Raw genomic sequence first — 15428 nt, forward strand, 5'->3', positions numbered from 1 at the left:
GCCATGTCAATTCTTATTAGCATTCAATGCTTAGAAACACACCAATAGACGACAGCAAATTGTTCTGCCATCACAATTTGGTGAGGAGTGTTGACTCTTGCCAACATTTCTGATGCTCTATGTGGAAACATTCTTTTCAAAAGAAATTGAGACATGATAAATACCTTTTCCAGACAGGGTCTCACTGTCTATCTATCCCTGGCTGTTCTAGGACTCACTATGCATTTCAGACTAGTCTCATACTCAGAGATCCCCCTGCCTCTGACTCTGGGACACTGGAGCTATGAAGGCCAAATACAATTCCTATCCTTGGATGGAAAATAAGGCACCCATAAAGACCATCGTTCATACAATTAGGGAAATATCAACTCTGTGTATCAAGCAACATTACCATTGTTAAAATTGAGTGTGAGCACTATATAGATTACCCCATCACACCACACACACACACACACACACACACAGTGGTATAGATTATAACGTATTCCAAAATCTGTGTGATGTTTTATAATGTAATTTACTCTCAAACAATTCAAAAAGTGATGTAAACAGAGAATCAATCTCTTTCCTCTTTCTCTCCCTCCCCCCCCCTCTCTCTCTCTCACACACACACACACACACACACACACACACACACACACAGGTAAATGCCATAAAATATGTCTAAGTAACAGGAATATACATGTTCATTGTATTATTCTTGCATTCTTCCCCTGTACTGTAAACATTTTTTAATAGAAAAGGCTGGTAGAAAGCAAATGGTTGTAAGAAAAAAAAATACTTTAAACTACCCTAAAATGTTCTGGGTGGAGAAACCAAGAGGACAAAGAACCCAAAAATCAGTTCTGAAACCAAACACAAATATCTGTTTATTTATGGATATCATTTTACATCAATTCCATTAGAACCTAAACCAGTTTGCTGTGCTCGTTGGGTGGCATAACAGTGTATTGGTTAAGCTGGAGTCACAGGACTTGCACTTTCATGAAGGGAACGCAAATACTGACGACACAAGGCATTATTCACAGTTCTAGGCTGGCTACTGCTCATTTCACAGCAACGCCCAAGAGAAATCATCTGATGAAAAAAAGCAACCCACATTTTGGTCTCATTTACAGATACCCAACGTTACCAGTTGGTCAATGAATTCTATACACTTTTATACAACATATGAAAGGATAAACGATAAGGCTTACAGAGGTATTTTAGCAGTTGTAAAAAATAAAAACCAAGGGCACAAACTAAACTCTTAAAGCTTTCTGTATAGACTTCAAAAGTATGGTTAGGTGGAGACTCAGAGGCAACAGAAATTTGTTAAACCAGAACCTAGAGGTTTGTCTAGTTAGACTTATAAATACTGAACTCAGAGTTCATACTTCAAAAGGGGCACGCCTAAGGCTATCAGGGTACCTGGGAAATCTAGCCAGCTGACTTCTATCTAGTGCTGTGTAAACATCTACAAGCCGTATTCCCTAGCAGAGGGCACTGCAGGGCCTGGAACACAAATGAAGAGAGGAAAGGTGGGTGGAGCTCAGGGACTGGTGACCCCAAAGCCCCCGACTTCTTCCAATGCCGGCCCTAAGTGCTCTTGGTGATCCTTCAACTTGCATGACTTGGCAATTCTTCAAGAAAAGGTGTCTTATGACTTGGTCTGCCTCCCTTAAAAACAGCTCCGCAAAATCGAGAAAACCAAGGGCAAGCAGCAGTCACAGAGGTTCAGTTCTCACGGCAGTTTAGAGAGTATTTGGAGTTCCAAATATTGATTATCCCCTCCGGAATGCGGGCTTCCATACCATATATCCTGAGGGTTGTTACTTGAGTCTCTATCATCAAAATGTTCACTGTGGATGAAATACAATGTTTCACCCTGGTAACAACCCTTTATTCCCAGAATCGCTGTGCTTAGTGTTTAAAACATTCTCCAGATTCTCACGCAACATTTAAAACAATTCCATCTACGATCTGTCTTTGCACTGAGGCAATCGACAGCTGATCCAGCTCAAGGGTGATTCTTTCACCTCGGGTGTACCTGAAGAGGAATCACCCTCCACGGGGCCGCACCTGCCTTGAGCCGGCCCCCATTGTCATGTACCTGCGTGCACTGGAACCCCGTCACATAGCAGTCTCAACAGCTGTGGTTTCCCAGGAAGCTTACATTGTGTTCAGCTACTAATTTGTGAGACTACAGACAAGGGATGATGGAGGAAGCTAAAGCAATATTGAGCTGTTGTTTTTTTGTTTTTGTTTTTTTTAAAAAAAAAAAAAAACTTCTGGTTTGTTTCACAGCAAACTAAACCTCATTATTTGGTAGAAAAAGGCAAGTAGCTGCATTCTACCACATCCCAATTGTGTATATGCACGCACACGATATATACATACAACATCTCTGTCTTTGGTGGTTCAATCGGGGGACGAAATAAGATGAAAATCGCAACACTTTGGGAAGGAACTGAAACAGTGATCGAGGGTAGCATTGTCTGTGTGCTTCGCTCATTTAATGCCATTTAAGGTTCACATTTAATGGAGACGACTTTTTTTTGGCCCAACATCTTCTGGTCATCGCTCGCCTGGGCAGGCACAGATCTTACCCCGCTACACCATTCACCCAGCAAACAAGCCATTAGCTCCTTACTGGGCTAAGTCTTCAGATGGGTTTTCACAAACTTTGGGGACTGAGTGAGTCATAGCACCAAATGATTGGGGGAAAGCCTGTTAACTACACACTTCCTCAAGAGGGGCAAGGCAAACAAATAAAAGAAAGACATAAAATACAAACCCAGAAACACCATTGTGTTTGCTCTGGTTTTCGTATCCACATAATGGCTATCACCCTTCTGAACACGTGACTCAGGGAATGACAAGTGGCCTCTCTGGGAAAGGTCCCAGTGTGAACAGGGTTAGCTCAATGCTGGTGGTTTTGGGTCCACTGCCTGCAATGGACATGCTGCCAGGAAATGCCTAGCACAGAAGAACAAAGACAGAAAACAAAACATCTCTCACTTGTGGTCTTTAAAAAAAAACGAACAAAAACAAAAAACAAAAACAAAACCCTGGGAGGTTACAGACACTGTAAAAGAGTAACTGGAAACTCAAGACACAGTAAAAAGTGCTTTGCAGCTATGAACTGCCAGCAAGCCAGTAGGCTCACGGGGGTGGCAAAGACGTTTTACTTACAGTGGCACAGAGAGCTTCAGCAGACCAATCACTGCTAGAGGAACGCAAAGGGAGAAACAGCAAAAGGTTTAGGAAAACCTAAGCTTCAATTTAAAATTTAAAAGGAGCAATTTTAATTTGTTCACTTGTACCTATGGTCAAGCTACGAACAGTGTTAACATTTAAAAAATGAAGAAAATAATAATTTAAGAAACTCATAAGCCTATAGCTTTGTGTTAGAAATGCTTTGTAGCATGTTATATGTCTGTGTGCTCAAATAGTTATAACTTTTTATCACTTTAAAATACCCAAGTTGTCATGGAAACCAAGTCAGATTTGGTATGTGCCACTGTAAGTCATGACTCCCACTTCTTCCAGAAGCAATGAGGTTAATTCTGGCAATATCTGCTCACGGGGACAGTTACAACACTTTCTGAAATGCTACATTTGAGACCAAATAAAGTATAATTGGCTCATTTGGGGGAAAAAAGGGGACTAGAAATATGCCACAAAATTATTTTTACAATACATTTTTGCAGAAATAATCTCTAGGTGAAGCTTTTCATTTTATACACATATACAAAATTGAAACAGCAATGTACACATAATCACAGTGAGGACGTTGGCCAGTTCACCAATCTGTAGTGTGAAATGGACTGCAGAGCAGCCTCCAGGAGAACAGTGCTACACAGCAAGCAGAGAGGCCCATTCAATAGCAAACACCAAAACACCCTGCAGGAGGGAGACTGTGCAAGAAAAGCAGCATGCGCTTCGTTACAAACAGCAGTTTATGGCTAATGGGTGACGTAACCGTGGTAACAGTGACTCTCTCGCTGCTATGCATACAGTCCTAGGACATCTGTTTGTCTTTATACCATTCCACAAATTCGTCCAACAAAACTGGCCCTGGAGAGAGAGAAGCAGAAGTGTGAGGGCTGGAGGTGTTGTGGAGGTACAGCACTTACCTAACACGCTTGGGGCACTGGGCTCAACTGGAAGCGGGGAGGGAAGAAGGGAGAGGGAAGAGTGGGAGGAAGAGGAGGAAAGAGGGATCACCCAGCAGCCAGTACTCACACGCTCCATCTTCATCATAGTTGCTGAGGTCCAGGCTAATGGTTCTGCTAAACTCCAGCACATTGCACCACTGGTCTTTGTTTATCACTTTATATTTTGATTGCTGACGGGGGAAAGCAATATGGTTACTGACACAAAATGAACAAGTGGGATGCATTCAGTTTCTGTATGAGCCCACATAAGAAAATCCATGCAGGGTTAACTCAACTGAAGCAGCAGTCTAGGAAACAGTGACACAGAGCAAGAGTAGAATTTTTCATGGCAATATCATTCTAAGGACACACCTAAGCTAGTAGTAGCGTGCACCACACAGCAACGCTGCGAAGACTAAATGAGAGGGCCACAGAGTTTATATAAAGCACAAAGTAAGTGCTAATCAAGGCGTTGGTCCCACTGGCAACCCGGCGCAACAGTCCTGCCCACTGCCAAGCTGCTTACTTCAAGGGCATGCGTCAGGCAGTCACTGCTGAGAGCTATGCACATGCCGGCCGCCAGTCTCATCATGGACGAAACTGGGATAGCCATGAAGTGGTAGCTCTATCACTGCAAAACAAGAAACCTGCCACAGGGGGAATAATACAGTATCCTAAAGGCTTAAATGCAAAATCCAGAGCTAACATTTTAAAAATCCTTGTGAAAAAAAAAATAAAATCAAAAATAGCAAAATAATATAAATCTTAAAAGGGCAAAGAGTCAAGCTGATGGTTTTGAGGGTGCAGGCAAGAGATGGACTGGGATGGAAGGGCTGCTTTCACCCTCTAAAAGGAAAACACAATCTAATGTCAGAGCAATGCACAGGCTTTAACTTCTGAAGCACAAAAGTGAAAATCAGTCTCAAAACAGCCAGTTAGCTGTCTGGGACTGAGCAATGTCAAACTTACTCAGAGCCACGTCTTTTAACCAAAGACCCTTCACCTGAAGGTTCAAATCCTACTAGACTCACTGCGTACAAGAACCAGTCCTACTCCTGTTCTGACAGTGAGGGCTTAGTCTCAGCGATGGACAGAGAGGCTGGGACAGACCCCAGGGAGAGTGCCCTCGCAGCAGCGGTACTTATACTAGCGAGCAGCTTTTCCTGCCTTACGGAGTCCCAGTTAGTAGACAACTGGGTTTTCTACTACAAGTGGTTTCTAGTGACAGTCTTCAAAAATCACATCAGTTGCTCAGCTTTCTGGACCACTACATAAAGCAAGTCGTAAAGGGAGATTATTTCAAGCAGGAGTTGGAACTGGGCAAGACACGTTTTTCCTCAAAGATCCTACATCATTCTTGAAAGCAAAGGTCATGTTTAAGGGGCTCGCATGGGGAGGGGGGCATAGCAGATGCCATGCCTAATCCAGTGTTCACAGCTATCCAAGAACTCCACCAGGCACTTGTAGACGAAAATAGTTAAGAACAAATTACAAACTCATTTTAGTGAGAGGCTGGTGGCTGATATTTACAGCTGGCTTAAAACTGGAAATTCATCTGAAAGAAAGTAAGTCTCAATTTCTGTTGTTACAAAGAGCTGGGAGTCTAACACTAGTGGGGTCTCTACATGGGGCTAAGAGAAGAATGCTTGACTGTTCAGATACACACAACTTTACACACACACACACACACACACACACACACACACACATGGATGCATGCATGCACGCACACACAGACACATGTGATGGAGGAAGGTCATTGGTTAAGTAATAAAGAAACTGCTTGGCCTAGGTTAAAACATAGGTGGGAGGAGTAAACAGAACAGAATGCAGGGAGGAAGAGGAAGTGAGCTCAGAGGCCATGCTCCCCTCTCCCGGGCAGACGCCATGAAGCAAGCTGCCAGGTCAGACATGCTGAATCTTTCCCGGTAAGACTGATGCTACACAGATTATTAGAGATGGGTTGAACAGGATATGAGAATTAGCCTGTAAGGGCTAGAGTTAATGGGCCAAGCAGTGTTTAAAAGAATACAGTTTGTGTGTTGTTATTTCTGGTGTAAAGCTAGCCGTGCGGGAGCCGGGTGGGACGAAGAGCAGGCCCACAGCTCCCACAACACACATGCATATACACACACACACACACACACACACACACGCACACACACACATACACACACTCCAAGACACGCAGCTGCTAACTGAGCAATCAGCAACCATAACTCCTATGAGCAGAAAGTTAGGACAAGAAAAATCACAGAAAATAGTCAGGTAAAACGTGGTAGTCCTAAGCAAGCAAACACACATTTCATAAAGTAATAAATTTGGTACCTCTAAGAACTGGTGAAAAACTGGAAAAAGGGGCCAGATTTTCCCTAGTAACAGTCCCAACATGCACTTGGCAGTGTTTATGTCTAGGCTGCGCTGGTCCTTTTCCTGTTTAACAAACAAAAACAAGAGTAAGCCAGATGCTTCTAAATCACAAACTCTGATAACTCAAACATGCATTTCACTTCAGCAAGAAATTGGCAAACAAACAGTTCGTTTATTACACAGCATAAAACCCTGAAGGGGACTAAGGAAATGGTAGCCAAACACAATGGAAGGCCTGACATTTGAATGTCACATAGAAGTTTATTTTGAGAAAGACTGATGTGAATAACTTTACCCTAATGCCAAATCCATTATGTAGTAGTAGCTACAATCATTTCCTCGGCAAATAAAAACCATAGCCTGCTTGCTCTCCACTATGATAATTACCAGAGTTATAACTTCTGATCCAAAAGCCCTCAGGTGGACTCAGGGACGTGCAAGTGGGTTGCTTTTAAGAGCTTAGAAGTGACTTTCCTCAGAGACTCAGTTTTCCTACAGCTTTACTTCATGTGGTAAATACTGTTCTTCCTCCTAAATATATTGAAACTCTATGCAGCTCCTCGAAAGGGTTGGAGCCCTGGAGCATCTCTCCCAATCGGAAGCCATGCTCATGCACCTGCTCTAGGGCAACAGGGTCTCCAGTTCCACGGAACTTACCTAGCAGGGTCACATGTGACTCCTAGGACAGCAGCTAGTGACTATGGGAAGCTGGAGACAGACCTCATACACACACAAAGTAAGCTCACTCCACTTTTACTTCTAAAGACTCTACTTCTCATTATATTCTTCTTCCACATTTCCATTCTAAAACTTAAGCGATCGATTCCTACAGGGGAAAAATGTGTTCTCATCCCAGGAGGCAATCTCACACATCTATAGCACTCCTTCATGCGGCCCATCACCTGGAGGGGAAGTCTGCAAGAGGACGGCCGTGTCTATGACAGGGAGAAGTGCTTGGCTATCCACGGCAGCAGGTCAGTGCTCACCTCACCACGTCAGGGAACCACGCTACAACCACCCTTGGCCACATGCGCCTTCAGACACAAGTGCTGTTTAGCACATGGTCAGTTTCCCATCTATGCCACTGATCTCCAGCAGAATTAAAGCAATACAGCTATGTGAGGCTCGTTCAACAAGCCAACAAGGGGAAAATTGCCACTTTGGAAAGACATTCAAAGAGGCTTCTGGTCATAGTCGCTTAGTACAAAGCTGTTCACGAACAAGCCAGGTCAAACAGCACTGCACCACCCTTCCCTGTTAACGGCTACGCAACTTAAGCCTGGTGATGGGGGAAGACATCCCGGTGGCAGCTCTTTGTGCATGGGGGTGACATGCTCCTTTCTACAATGTCCTCCGCCTATCCTTTGGCGAAGCAGACGGTCCATCATGTCTTGGCAGCACTAGCTCTGTCAGGGGAAGAGGAGAGCAGGGGTGATCTAAAGACTGGCAGTCTTCCACCGACCCCAGCAGGTGGGCTGTATTTCTGCTTCTATGAAGCACTGCAGAAGTGAACACAAAACATCGCTTAGCCTGAGAAGTGGGTGTGGCAGACAGCAACAGTGCACTGTGCCGTGAAGCAAGCCACAAGAAAACTAATAAGTTACTGAGAAACACACGTGGGACCACAAGATCTAGCCAAAGCCCATTTAGCAAAATCGTGTTCGGCACCAACTGACCACACTGGCACTGTACAAAGTTCCCTTTCGCTGGAGTTTATAACCATTTGTTTGTCCCCGGTGTCTCATCTGGTCTTGAACGACCTTGTGACTTCTCTCATCATCAACAGCCTTGTCATACAGGAGACACACGGAAATAAAAAAAGGTACAGAAGACTTGGACAGACTCTGCAACATTGCCACTGCCTGACAAACTTTACTCAGGGAAGGTTGTGCTGCACGCGTTGGGTGGCCATGCCGGAACACGGAGGGAAGGGAGGCAGGAGGGCAGGAGACTCACACGAGGACAGCGGAACAGCACTTGCTCACTCCTGCTGTGCAGGGTGCAGCCAGCAGCTCCCAATCACTAACACCATCTTCTGCCTAGCAAACAAGAGAGAGATATTATGGATGCACTCACCACCTGAACAGTTCTCCCTGACAACCAACAGTGCGCATGCTGGCCTTGTGGCAAAATGCAGTAACCAAAGTGGTAAACATCACACAGACCGGGGAAACGCCACGGTGAAGGGCCACAGCAAAAGCCTTCTCATGCACTGAAACAGAGACACTTCAGCAATGATCCCTGAAGTCACACCCTGTAAGGGAGCTCCTGATTCAAATGAAACGGTTCTGCCGGGATGCCACCAGGTAGTCATCGGCATGAACGGGCCTTTTTTTTCTATTTCTTTTTTAAATCACCTTTCAAGTTCAAGGGACACAGCAGGGTCATCCAAGAGCTCTTAGTAAGGGAATAAAGTAGCACAGTCGCCATGGGTCTGAGAGTGACTGCTCCTGGACACAGAGAAGCAGAGGCAGACAGGTCAGAACAGAAGGTAACAGCTCCGAGATGGCCCTCGGTCATAACCCAGGAGGCACAAAGGGGCTGAAGGAGAAGGAAGCACACTCTCCTCTTTGAGTAAATGCTTTGGGAATGCTAACTTTCTAATACAAGAGAGTAAATTTTCAAGTAACAGAAGCACAGCAGGTCTGACCGCCCCTCCCCACGCTCATACTCTAACAGGGTCCCATCTTCCTCAGAGAATAAACACAGCGGCTGCACACAGCGCCAAGCTCTCCAGCAGCCCTCAACCTCAGAGCCTTAGTCCAAGACGCTATGCTGCCTGGAAGGAAAGCACTCCAGATGCCGAAGGCTGATGGCAGACGCCAGGAATAATCAGGCTTTGCTGAGGTGGGTCTGTTAAGTGCCTTTGATTGTGTCGAGCACCTCTGGGCAGACCCTCTTGTTAGGTGTGGTAATTATTTTTTTCTCAAGTGGCACAAAGGCCTTACCACAAACTGAAACAAAGAATCTTAAGAAGTAAAAGTAACTCCAATGTTACAGTGTTACAAAAATCCCTTTAAAGCTCCATCCCTTCTGTACTGCTTTATCAGAGACCGCTAAGGCTCCTGGCTGCCTTTGATCGGGTTTCACGTTTTAATGGCTTGAGATTTAGATGGGGGAAAAAAGTCCTGGGTTATTAAACTTACAATGAAAAGATAAAATCATCAATGAAAAAAAAAAGTCCAAAGTTTTTTAAGAGGCTTTCTGGACTCAAGAAACCACAGAAGCAGCCATGACTCCTAAGATGAATGGTGGAAACCAGGCTACAAATTGGCATATGAAATCAAAGGCCGAAAGTAAAGACCAATCTGATATATCCTGGTCTGGGGGCGGGGGTGGGGGTAGGGGAGACAGCCCAACTTATACAGCCAAGAAATAAATGTAAAGTGAAAACAGAGGTCTCGGTAGACCTCAAAGACATCATCACTACTGTGACTCAGTTCATGAAACTTGAAGATATGACAACTCAGTTTTGGTTTGGTTTGGTTTTGAGTAGAATATTTTTTAAAAGGCACATACACACACACACACAAGTCACAAAACCTGAGAAATACCCTCTCACTGAAAAAAAAAAAACTAAAAAGAACTATGCTTAGAACTGAGCCAACAACATTAGCGCACAGAGAGATCACAACATTTGCAAGGCTTTAAGTAAGCTCAACTTACCTCCAGCAGGCACTGCCTCCCTCCCTTACCACTGGGTCTGGTCAAACAGAACCTACTACTGTGAGCACTGCCCTCAGCAAACAGTGGCACTTTCCTGAGGCCTGTGTCAGAGAAGGACCCACAGCTACTTCCACTTCTGTGAATCTATCTCCAACCTTTACAATCAAACTCATTCAACTCACGACAGCGATCAGGACAGACACCGCTCTCATCCCCAGGACCGGGAGTGGCAGCTGGAGGTAGTAGAACCTGGAGATTCACACTCAAGGTGTGTTCTGGTTCCGGGCATGAGCGGTCACTCTTGGGTGCCTGCACTACTTCCCTGGGCACATGAGGAGAGCTTGGAGTACGAAGATACTCACAAGCCAAATGGTTGGACAAGCAACTGCTAATCAAACTGGGTACCCACAGAAGAGTCCAAAGCTGAAACTAACCTGGTTCTGGGGGTTTACGGGCTTGAGAGTAGACAACAGGGTCATATTATCCCCATCCTGTCTCTCACCTGGCCAGGCCTAGCTTGTTTTCCCTGCAATTTATAGTGAAGTACGAGGGAAAATTATGGGGGTGGGGGCAGCTGTCACAGTCTATGTTGTGAGTTGTGCAGAAACTAGGTGAATACATTGGTTAGTGAGTTCAGTGGAGATTAGAGAAGGAAATCCTCGTGTTCACAGCAGATTCTGCTTATGGTGAACAAGAATTCTGTTAAGCACAAGACCTAGCGTAGCCTGTGGCATCCATAATCAGGTGCAGTGTGTTGTCCTGGGAGAGAGAAGGTACTGCTGGTTGTGTGTAAACTCTTGAACTTCCCAAATCACGTAAGCAGAGCTGCTAAGCAGCAGTGACTGACAGCGACTGCAAACAGGGAGAGGACACCAAGGCCCTGACCAGTATGATCTGGTATCCAGCTAACCTGCCACAGGACCCTTTCCCATCAAACATGTATGCATCTTCTGCCCATAAAAATCCTCCATTCAGGGCTGGAGAGATGGCTCAGTGGTTAAGAGCATTGCCTGCTCTTCCAAAGGTCCTGAGTTCAATTCCCAGCAACCACATGGTGGCTCACAACCATCTGTAATGAGGTCTGGTGCCCTCTTCTGGCCTGCAGGCATACATGTAGACAGACTATTGTATACATAGTAAATAAATAAATATTTTAAAAAAAATCCTCCATTCAAATGCTACAGCCTATGTCAAGAAGGAAAACAGACACCTCCCCACAGGCCCATCACTCATTCTTCTGCCCGCTGGCTTGCTCTCGGCCTTCCTCATCTTGAAGGCCTACTTCTCTCCAAAGACCAGCTCTGCTCCAAGCCTACTCCCTCCAAGTGTCCCTCAGTGCATCCCCCACCAGGCCCCTCCAACTCCTGGGCTCCAAGTCTGACACACTTCTCTCTTGAGGCCATGGCTGTTTTGTGTCGGGACAGGAAGGCTCTGCTGGAGGAAGCTCTCTCAGGGGACACTGGACCCCGGCCACATTGCAAACTCATGGCCTCTGCCACTGCTGCTAACAGCAGCCAGATTCTACTCAGTACTCACAATGCCAGCCCTCCCGACTTTGATCACAGCAGCCTGCCTCCACTTAGGGAGAACATAAAAGAGCCAAATACACTTGTCAGTCTCACACCAAAATGAAAAATTACTCTACTTAGCTTTCTATCTCATTTTCTTCATCCAATAGCAAGTTGTTTTCACCAGGTCCTTTTCAAAGGAGCCAAAGCCATCTGCAGTGGCAGAGGCAATTGCAGCTCTTTGGGAGGCTAAGGCAGGAGGACCAGTTGTTTGGGATCAGTCTGTAAGATGCCATCTTAAAAAGCCCAAGGGAACTGAGGGAAAACACTGTCAACTGGGAGGAGGCCACATGGTGCCAGTTATATAAGAAACACAACTTATACCAAGGAGGAAATCTTATGCAGGAAATACTAAGAGAAAATTCCAGTTACGGAAGAGAACTGTTGCAGGCTTTGTGTTTTTTATTCCTTTATTTTTCCCTTTATAAGACCCCAGAGGAGGGCTGGAAATATGGCTCAGCCGTTAAGAGCACTGACTGATCTTCCAGAGAACCCAGGTTCAATTCCCAGCACCCTTTTAGCGGCTCACAACTGTCTCTAACTCCAGGTCACAGAGGCACACAAGCAGGCAAACTCGGTCCAAGCACAGTGAGTCAGGAAAGGCAGCATCACCGTGGAAAGGGCTGGCAGGGCAAAGGCTCTCAGCTGCCCCTCTAGTCTGACACTACTTCATCACCAAGTACGGACAAGACTGGGCCAGGCGACCTCTGAAGTATCGTAATTGTATGACATCTACAAAACTACAGGATAGTGAGACTCAGAGGAAAAATACACACTTATAGCTGGATTCATTTCTAGTTGGCTGCAAATTTTTAATTTTATTTTTAAACATTTTATGTTTATTAGTGTTTGCATATGTATATATGTGTACCACATGTGCAAGTGGCCTCAGAGGACAGAAGAGGACATCAGAACCCACAGAACTGGAGTCATAGGTAGCTGTGAGCTGCCATGTGGGTTCTGGAAACCAAACCCAGGTCCTGGGCAAGAACAAGCAGTCTAATGAACTACCTCTTCAGAGTCAAGCTTTAAAAGTGAGAGAATGATTCCCCTGGAACTCCAATTTTGGTGAAGAATGTCAGAAGAACCATTTTATCATTCTCTAATATTATAGCAATGGATTTCAGCCTTCCTAACACTGTGACCCTTTAATACAGTTCTTCATATTATGCTGACCCCCAGCCATAAAATTATTATTTTTGTCGCTACTTCATAACTGTAACTTTGCTACTGTTATGACCATAGTGTAAAGACTTGTGTTTTCCAATGGTCTTAGGCGACCCCTGTGTAAAGGTTGCTTGCAAACCCCAAAGAGGTCAGGACCCACAGGTTGAGAGCTACTGTACTATAGTCCCTTTCTAGTATATTAAAGTACCACTCAGAATACTTAATGTACAGTTGCTTTTCAATATTTAAGATACTATTAACATTGTCAAGTATTTCAATTTTCATTGAAATGCAATAAAAAAGATCTGCTGTGTTAACTACAACTTATTACTCCTAGGAGTTATTTCTCTAGCAGGTTAAAAAAAAGAGTAGGAGAAAGAGGTTTGTTATTATGGGATATTAGTTTAACTAGGCAAAGATGTGTTACATTTGTTTATGCTGCACTTGATTAATTATATAGAATATGTTGTTTCACCTTGCCTGCCTAAGGCACCTGATTGGTCTAACAAAAGGCTGAACGGCCAATAGCTAGGCAGTAGAAGGATAGGCAGGGCTGGTGGGAGGAAGTAGGCTAAGTAGGAGGAAGAGACAGAGAACTAGAGAAGGGAGAAAGAGAAGGAGATGCCCAGTGCCAGCCAGTCAGACACGGAATAGGACATTCAGAGTGAAAGGAAGAGAAACAGGTGATAAGGGCTGGTGGGACAAGCATTAAGCTAAGGTGGAACAGTCATAGCAAACAGTAAGCATCAGAGCCATGGCAGGGAGCTGGTGGTCGCAGGAAGCCTGCTACAGCCTGTATTCTGCTTTCAACCAAGTCCAGACTTGACTTTCACTTAGAAACAACCCTGGTTGCTTTCTGAACCGAAAGAAGATAGAAGTGCCTGCTCTCCCACTCTGAAAATAGACCCTAACTTCCCATGAGGAAGCAAGGGAAGCCCTACAGGACACCTTCACCATGGAGGTGGTTTCCAGGCCCCAGCAAAGGAAAAGGAAACTCAATCAGAGCCCAGGGGTTTTCCTGCGTTAGAGGAAAGTCTGGAGGCTGAAGAGGGAAAGGAGCTGAGAGGCGCAACCCAAAGCCTGGAAGTCTCTGAACCGTCTCCTCTGGTCTTTGGCCACACACTTCTTGTGCGCAGTCAGGGTCTCCAGAAGGACTATGGGAACTAAGGAGAAAATGAGTGGACCAAGGACTGAAGATGGGGGCGTGTGTTTCCACGGCCAGCCTGGGAAGTGTCCACGCTGGGCACGAGCAGGCTCTGCCTTGACACACCAAGTCACCGCTAGGACAAAGGCTGCTCTGCACCACCCCTTCAAAGCCACACCGACTCCAAGCAGAGGCAAGGAAAGGCAAACCCACAGCCAACACAGAACTCACATCACACTCCCAGGCAACCACCAGGGCAGTGACCACACCCTATGACAAGAGTCGCCATTAAGAGAACCGTGCCCAACACAGCACCCAGAAGACACTGGAAAAAGCAGATAAAGTTGTCAAGTGTTTCTCGTAAACAAACTCGAGATGCTTGAGGAGGCACAAGGATACTGTCCTGAGGAAGAGAAAAATGGAAGGTGTTAAAAAAAAAAATGGAACTTCTGAAATGAAAAATAGTCTCTGCAATGAAAGACGTTAACAGGAGATTGGACAATGTAAAAGAAAAGATAAATAATGGAAGACACAGCAATAAAACTTTAAAATGAGCAGAATGTGCTATCAGTGCCTGCGGAACAGTATCAAGAAACATAACAAACATCTTGTAACTGAAGAAAGATACAGAACATAAAATACATTTAAAGGGTAACACTTAAAAGATTTTCCATGTTAGTATAAACTATGAACCCACAGATTCAAAAAACCCAACAAATCCCAATCAGAACAATAACCAGGAGGACCGTGCCAGGGGCATCATTGACTACTTGCTGGAAAGGAGAGAAAAGAGAAAAACTATCTCAGTAAACAGACAATACGCTCAAAAAATAAAGATGGGAATGACACCAGAAGCTACAGTGCTGGAGACGACAGAAAGAGCACAGGGACGGCAGTGTCAGTCTCCGAGTCTGTACCCAGAGAAGCAGCTTGCAAAACTGAAGGCAAAGCCGAAATCTTAGTGGAATCCTCCTCCTCCTCTTCCTCCACAGCAGCTCTGTCCTGAAAGGACTGCTAAGGAAGTCTGGTTCGGTATTAGAGACTGGTCCGCATAAGAGGAAAGAGCTCAGAAGTAGCATCAACCTGGGTACCTACAACAGACTCGTAGGATATAGCTAAACAAAATAAAGGCTTATTAATAAGTTCGCCTTAGCGTATATTCAGGCTGGACTGAATTGTTTGGTTGTTAAATGATAAAATATGAGTAGTTGGTATTCATCATCCTATAAAAAGGAAAGTTCACCAGTATCTACTGAGATGTTCCTTAAAAGCAAAGAACTCTACGGAACACACATAAAATTCATGGTCCTCAATCTACCAGGAGCATGAACAGTCTGAACCCAAACCCCTATGTCACATCAAGCAATCACTGGG

General features: G+C 44.9%; 1 protein-coding gene across 2 annotated transcripts in view; it reads right to left on the reverse strand.

The window, feature by feature from the left end:
• Nucleotides 1–839: 839 nt before the first annotated feature.
• The window catches only part of Dcun1d4 (defective in cullin neddylation 1 domain containing 4), a 74792-nt gene continuing 60203 nt past the window's right edge, over nt 840–15428 (reverse strand). The window contains exons 9-11 of one of the 2 annotated variants that reach the window (XM_041671304.1): nt 6468–6572; nt 4228–4330; nt 840–4059 (exon numbers count right to left, since the gene is read on the reverse strand). In XM_041671304.1, the coding sequence (XP_041527238.1) occupies nt 4004–4059; nt 4228–4330; nt 6468–6572 (264 nt within the window). In that variant the 3' untranslated portion in view covers nt 840–4003. The remainder of the gene's footprint in view (nt 4060–4227; nt 4331–6467; nt 6573–15428) is intronic. The other variant, XM_041671305.1, reaches the window with a different exon arrangement.

Source organism: Microtus oregoni, unplaced genomic scaffold (assembly GCF_018167655.1).
Source record: "Microtus oregoni isolate MIOR12 unplaced genomic scaffold, Mior012 000021F_ref0000039, whole genome shotgun sequence".
Lineage (NCBI taxonomy): Eukaryota > Metazoa > Chordata > Mammalia > Rodentia > Cricetidae > Microtus > Microtus oregoni.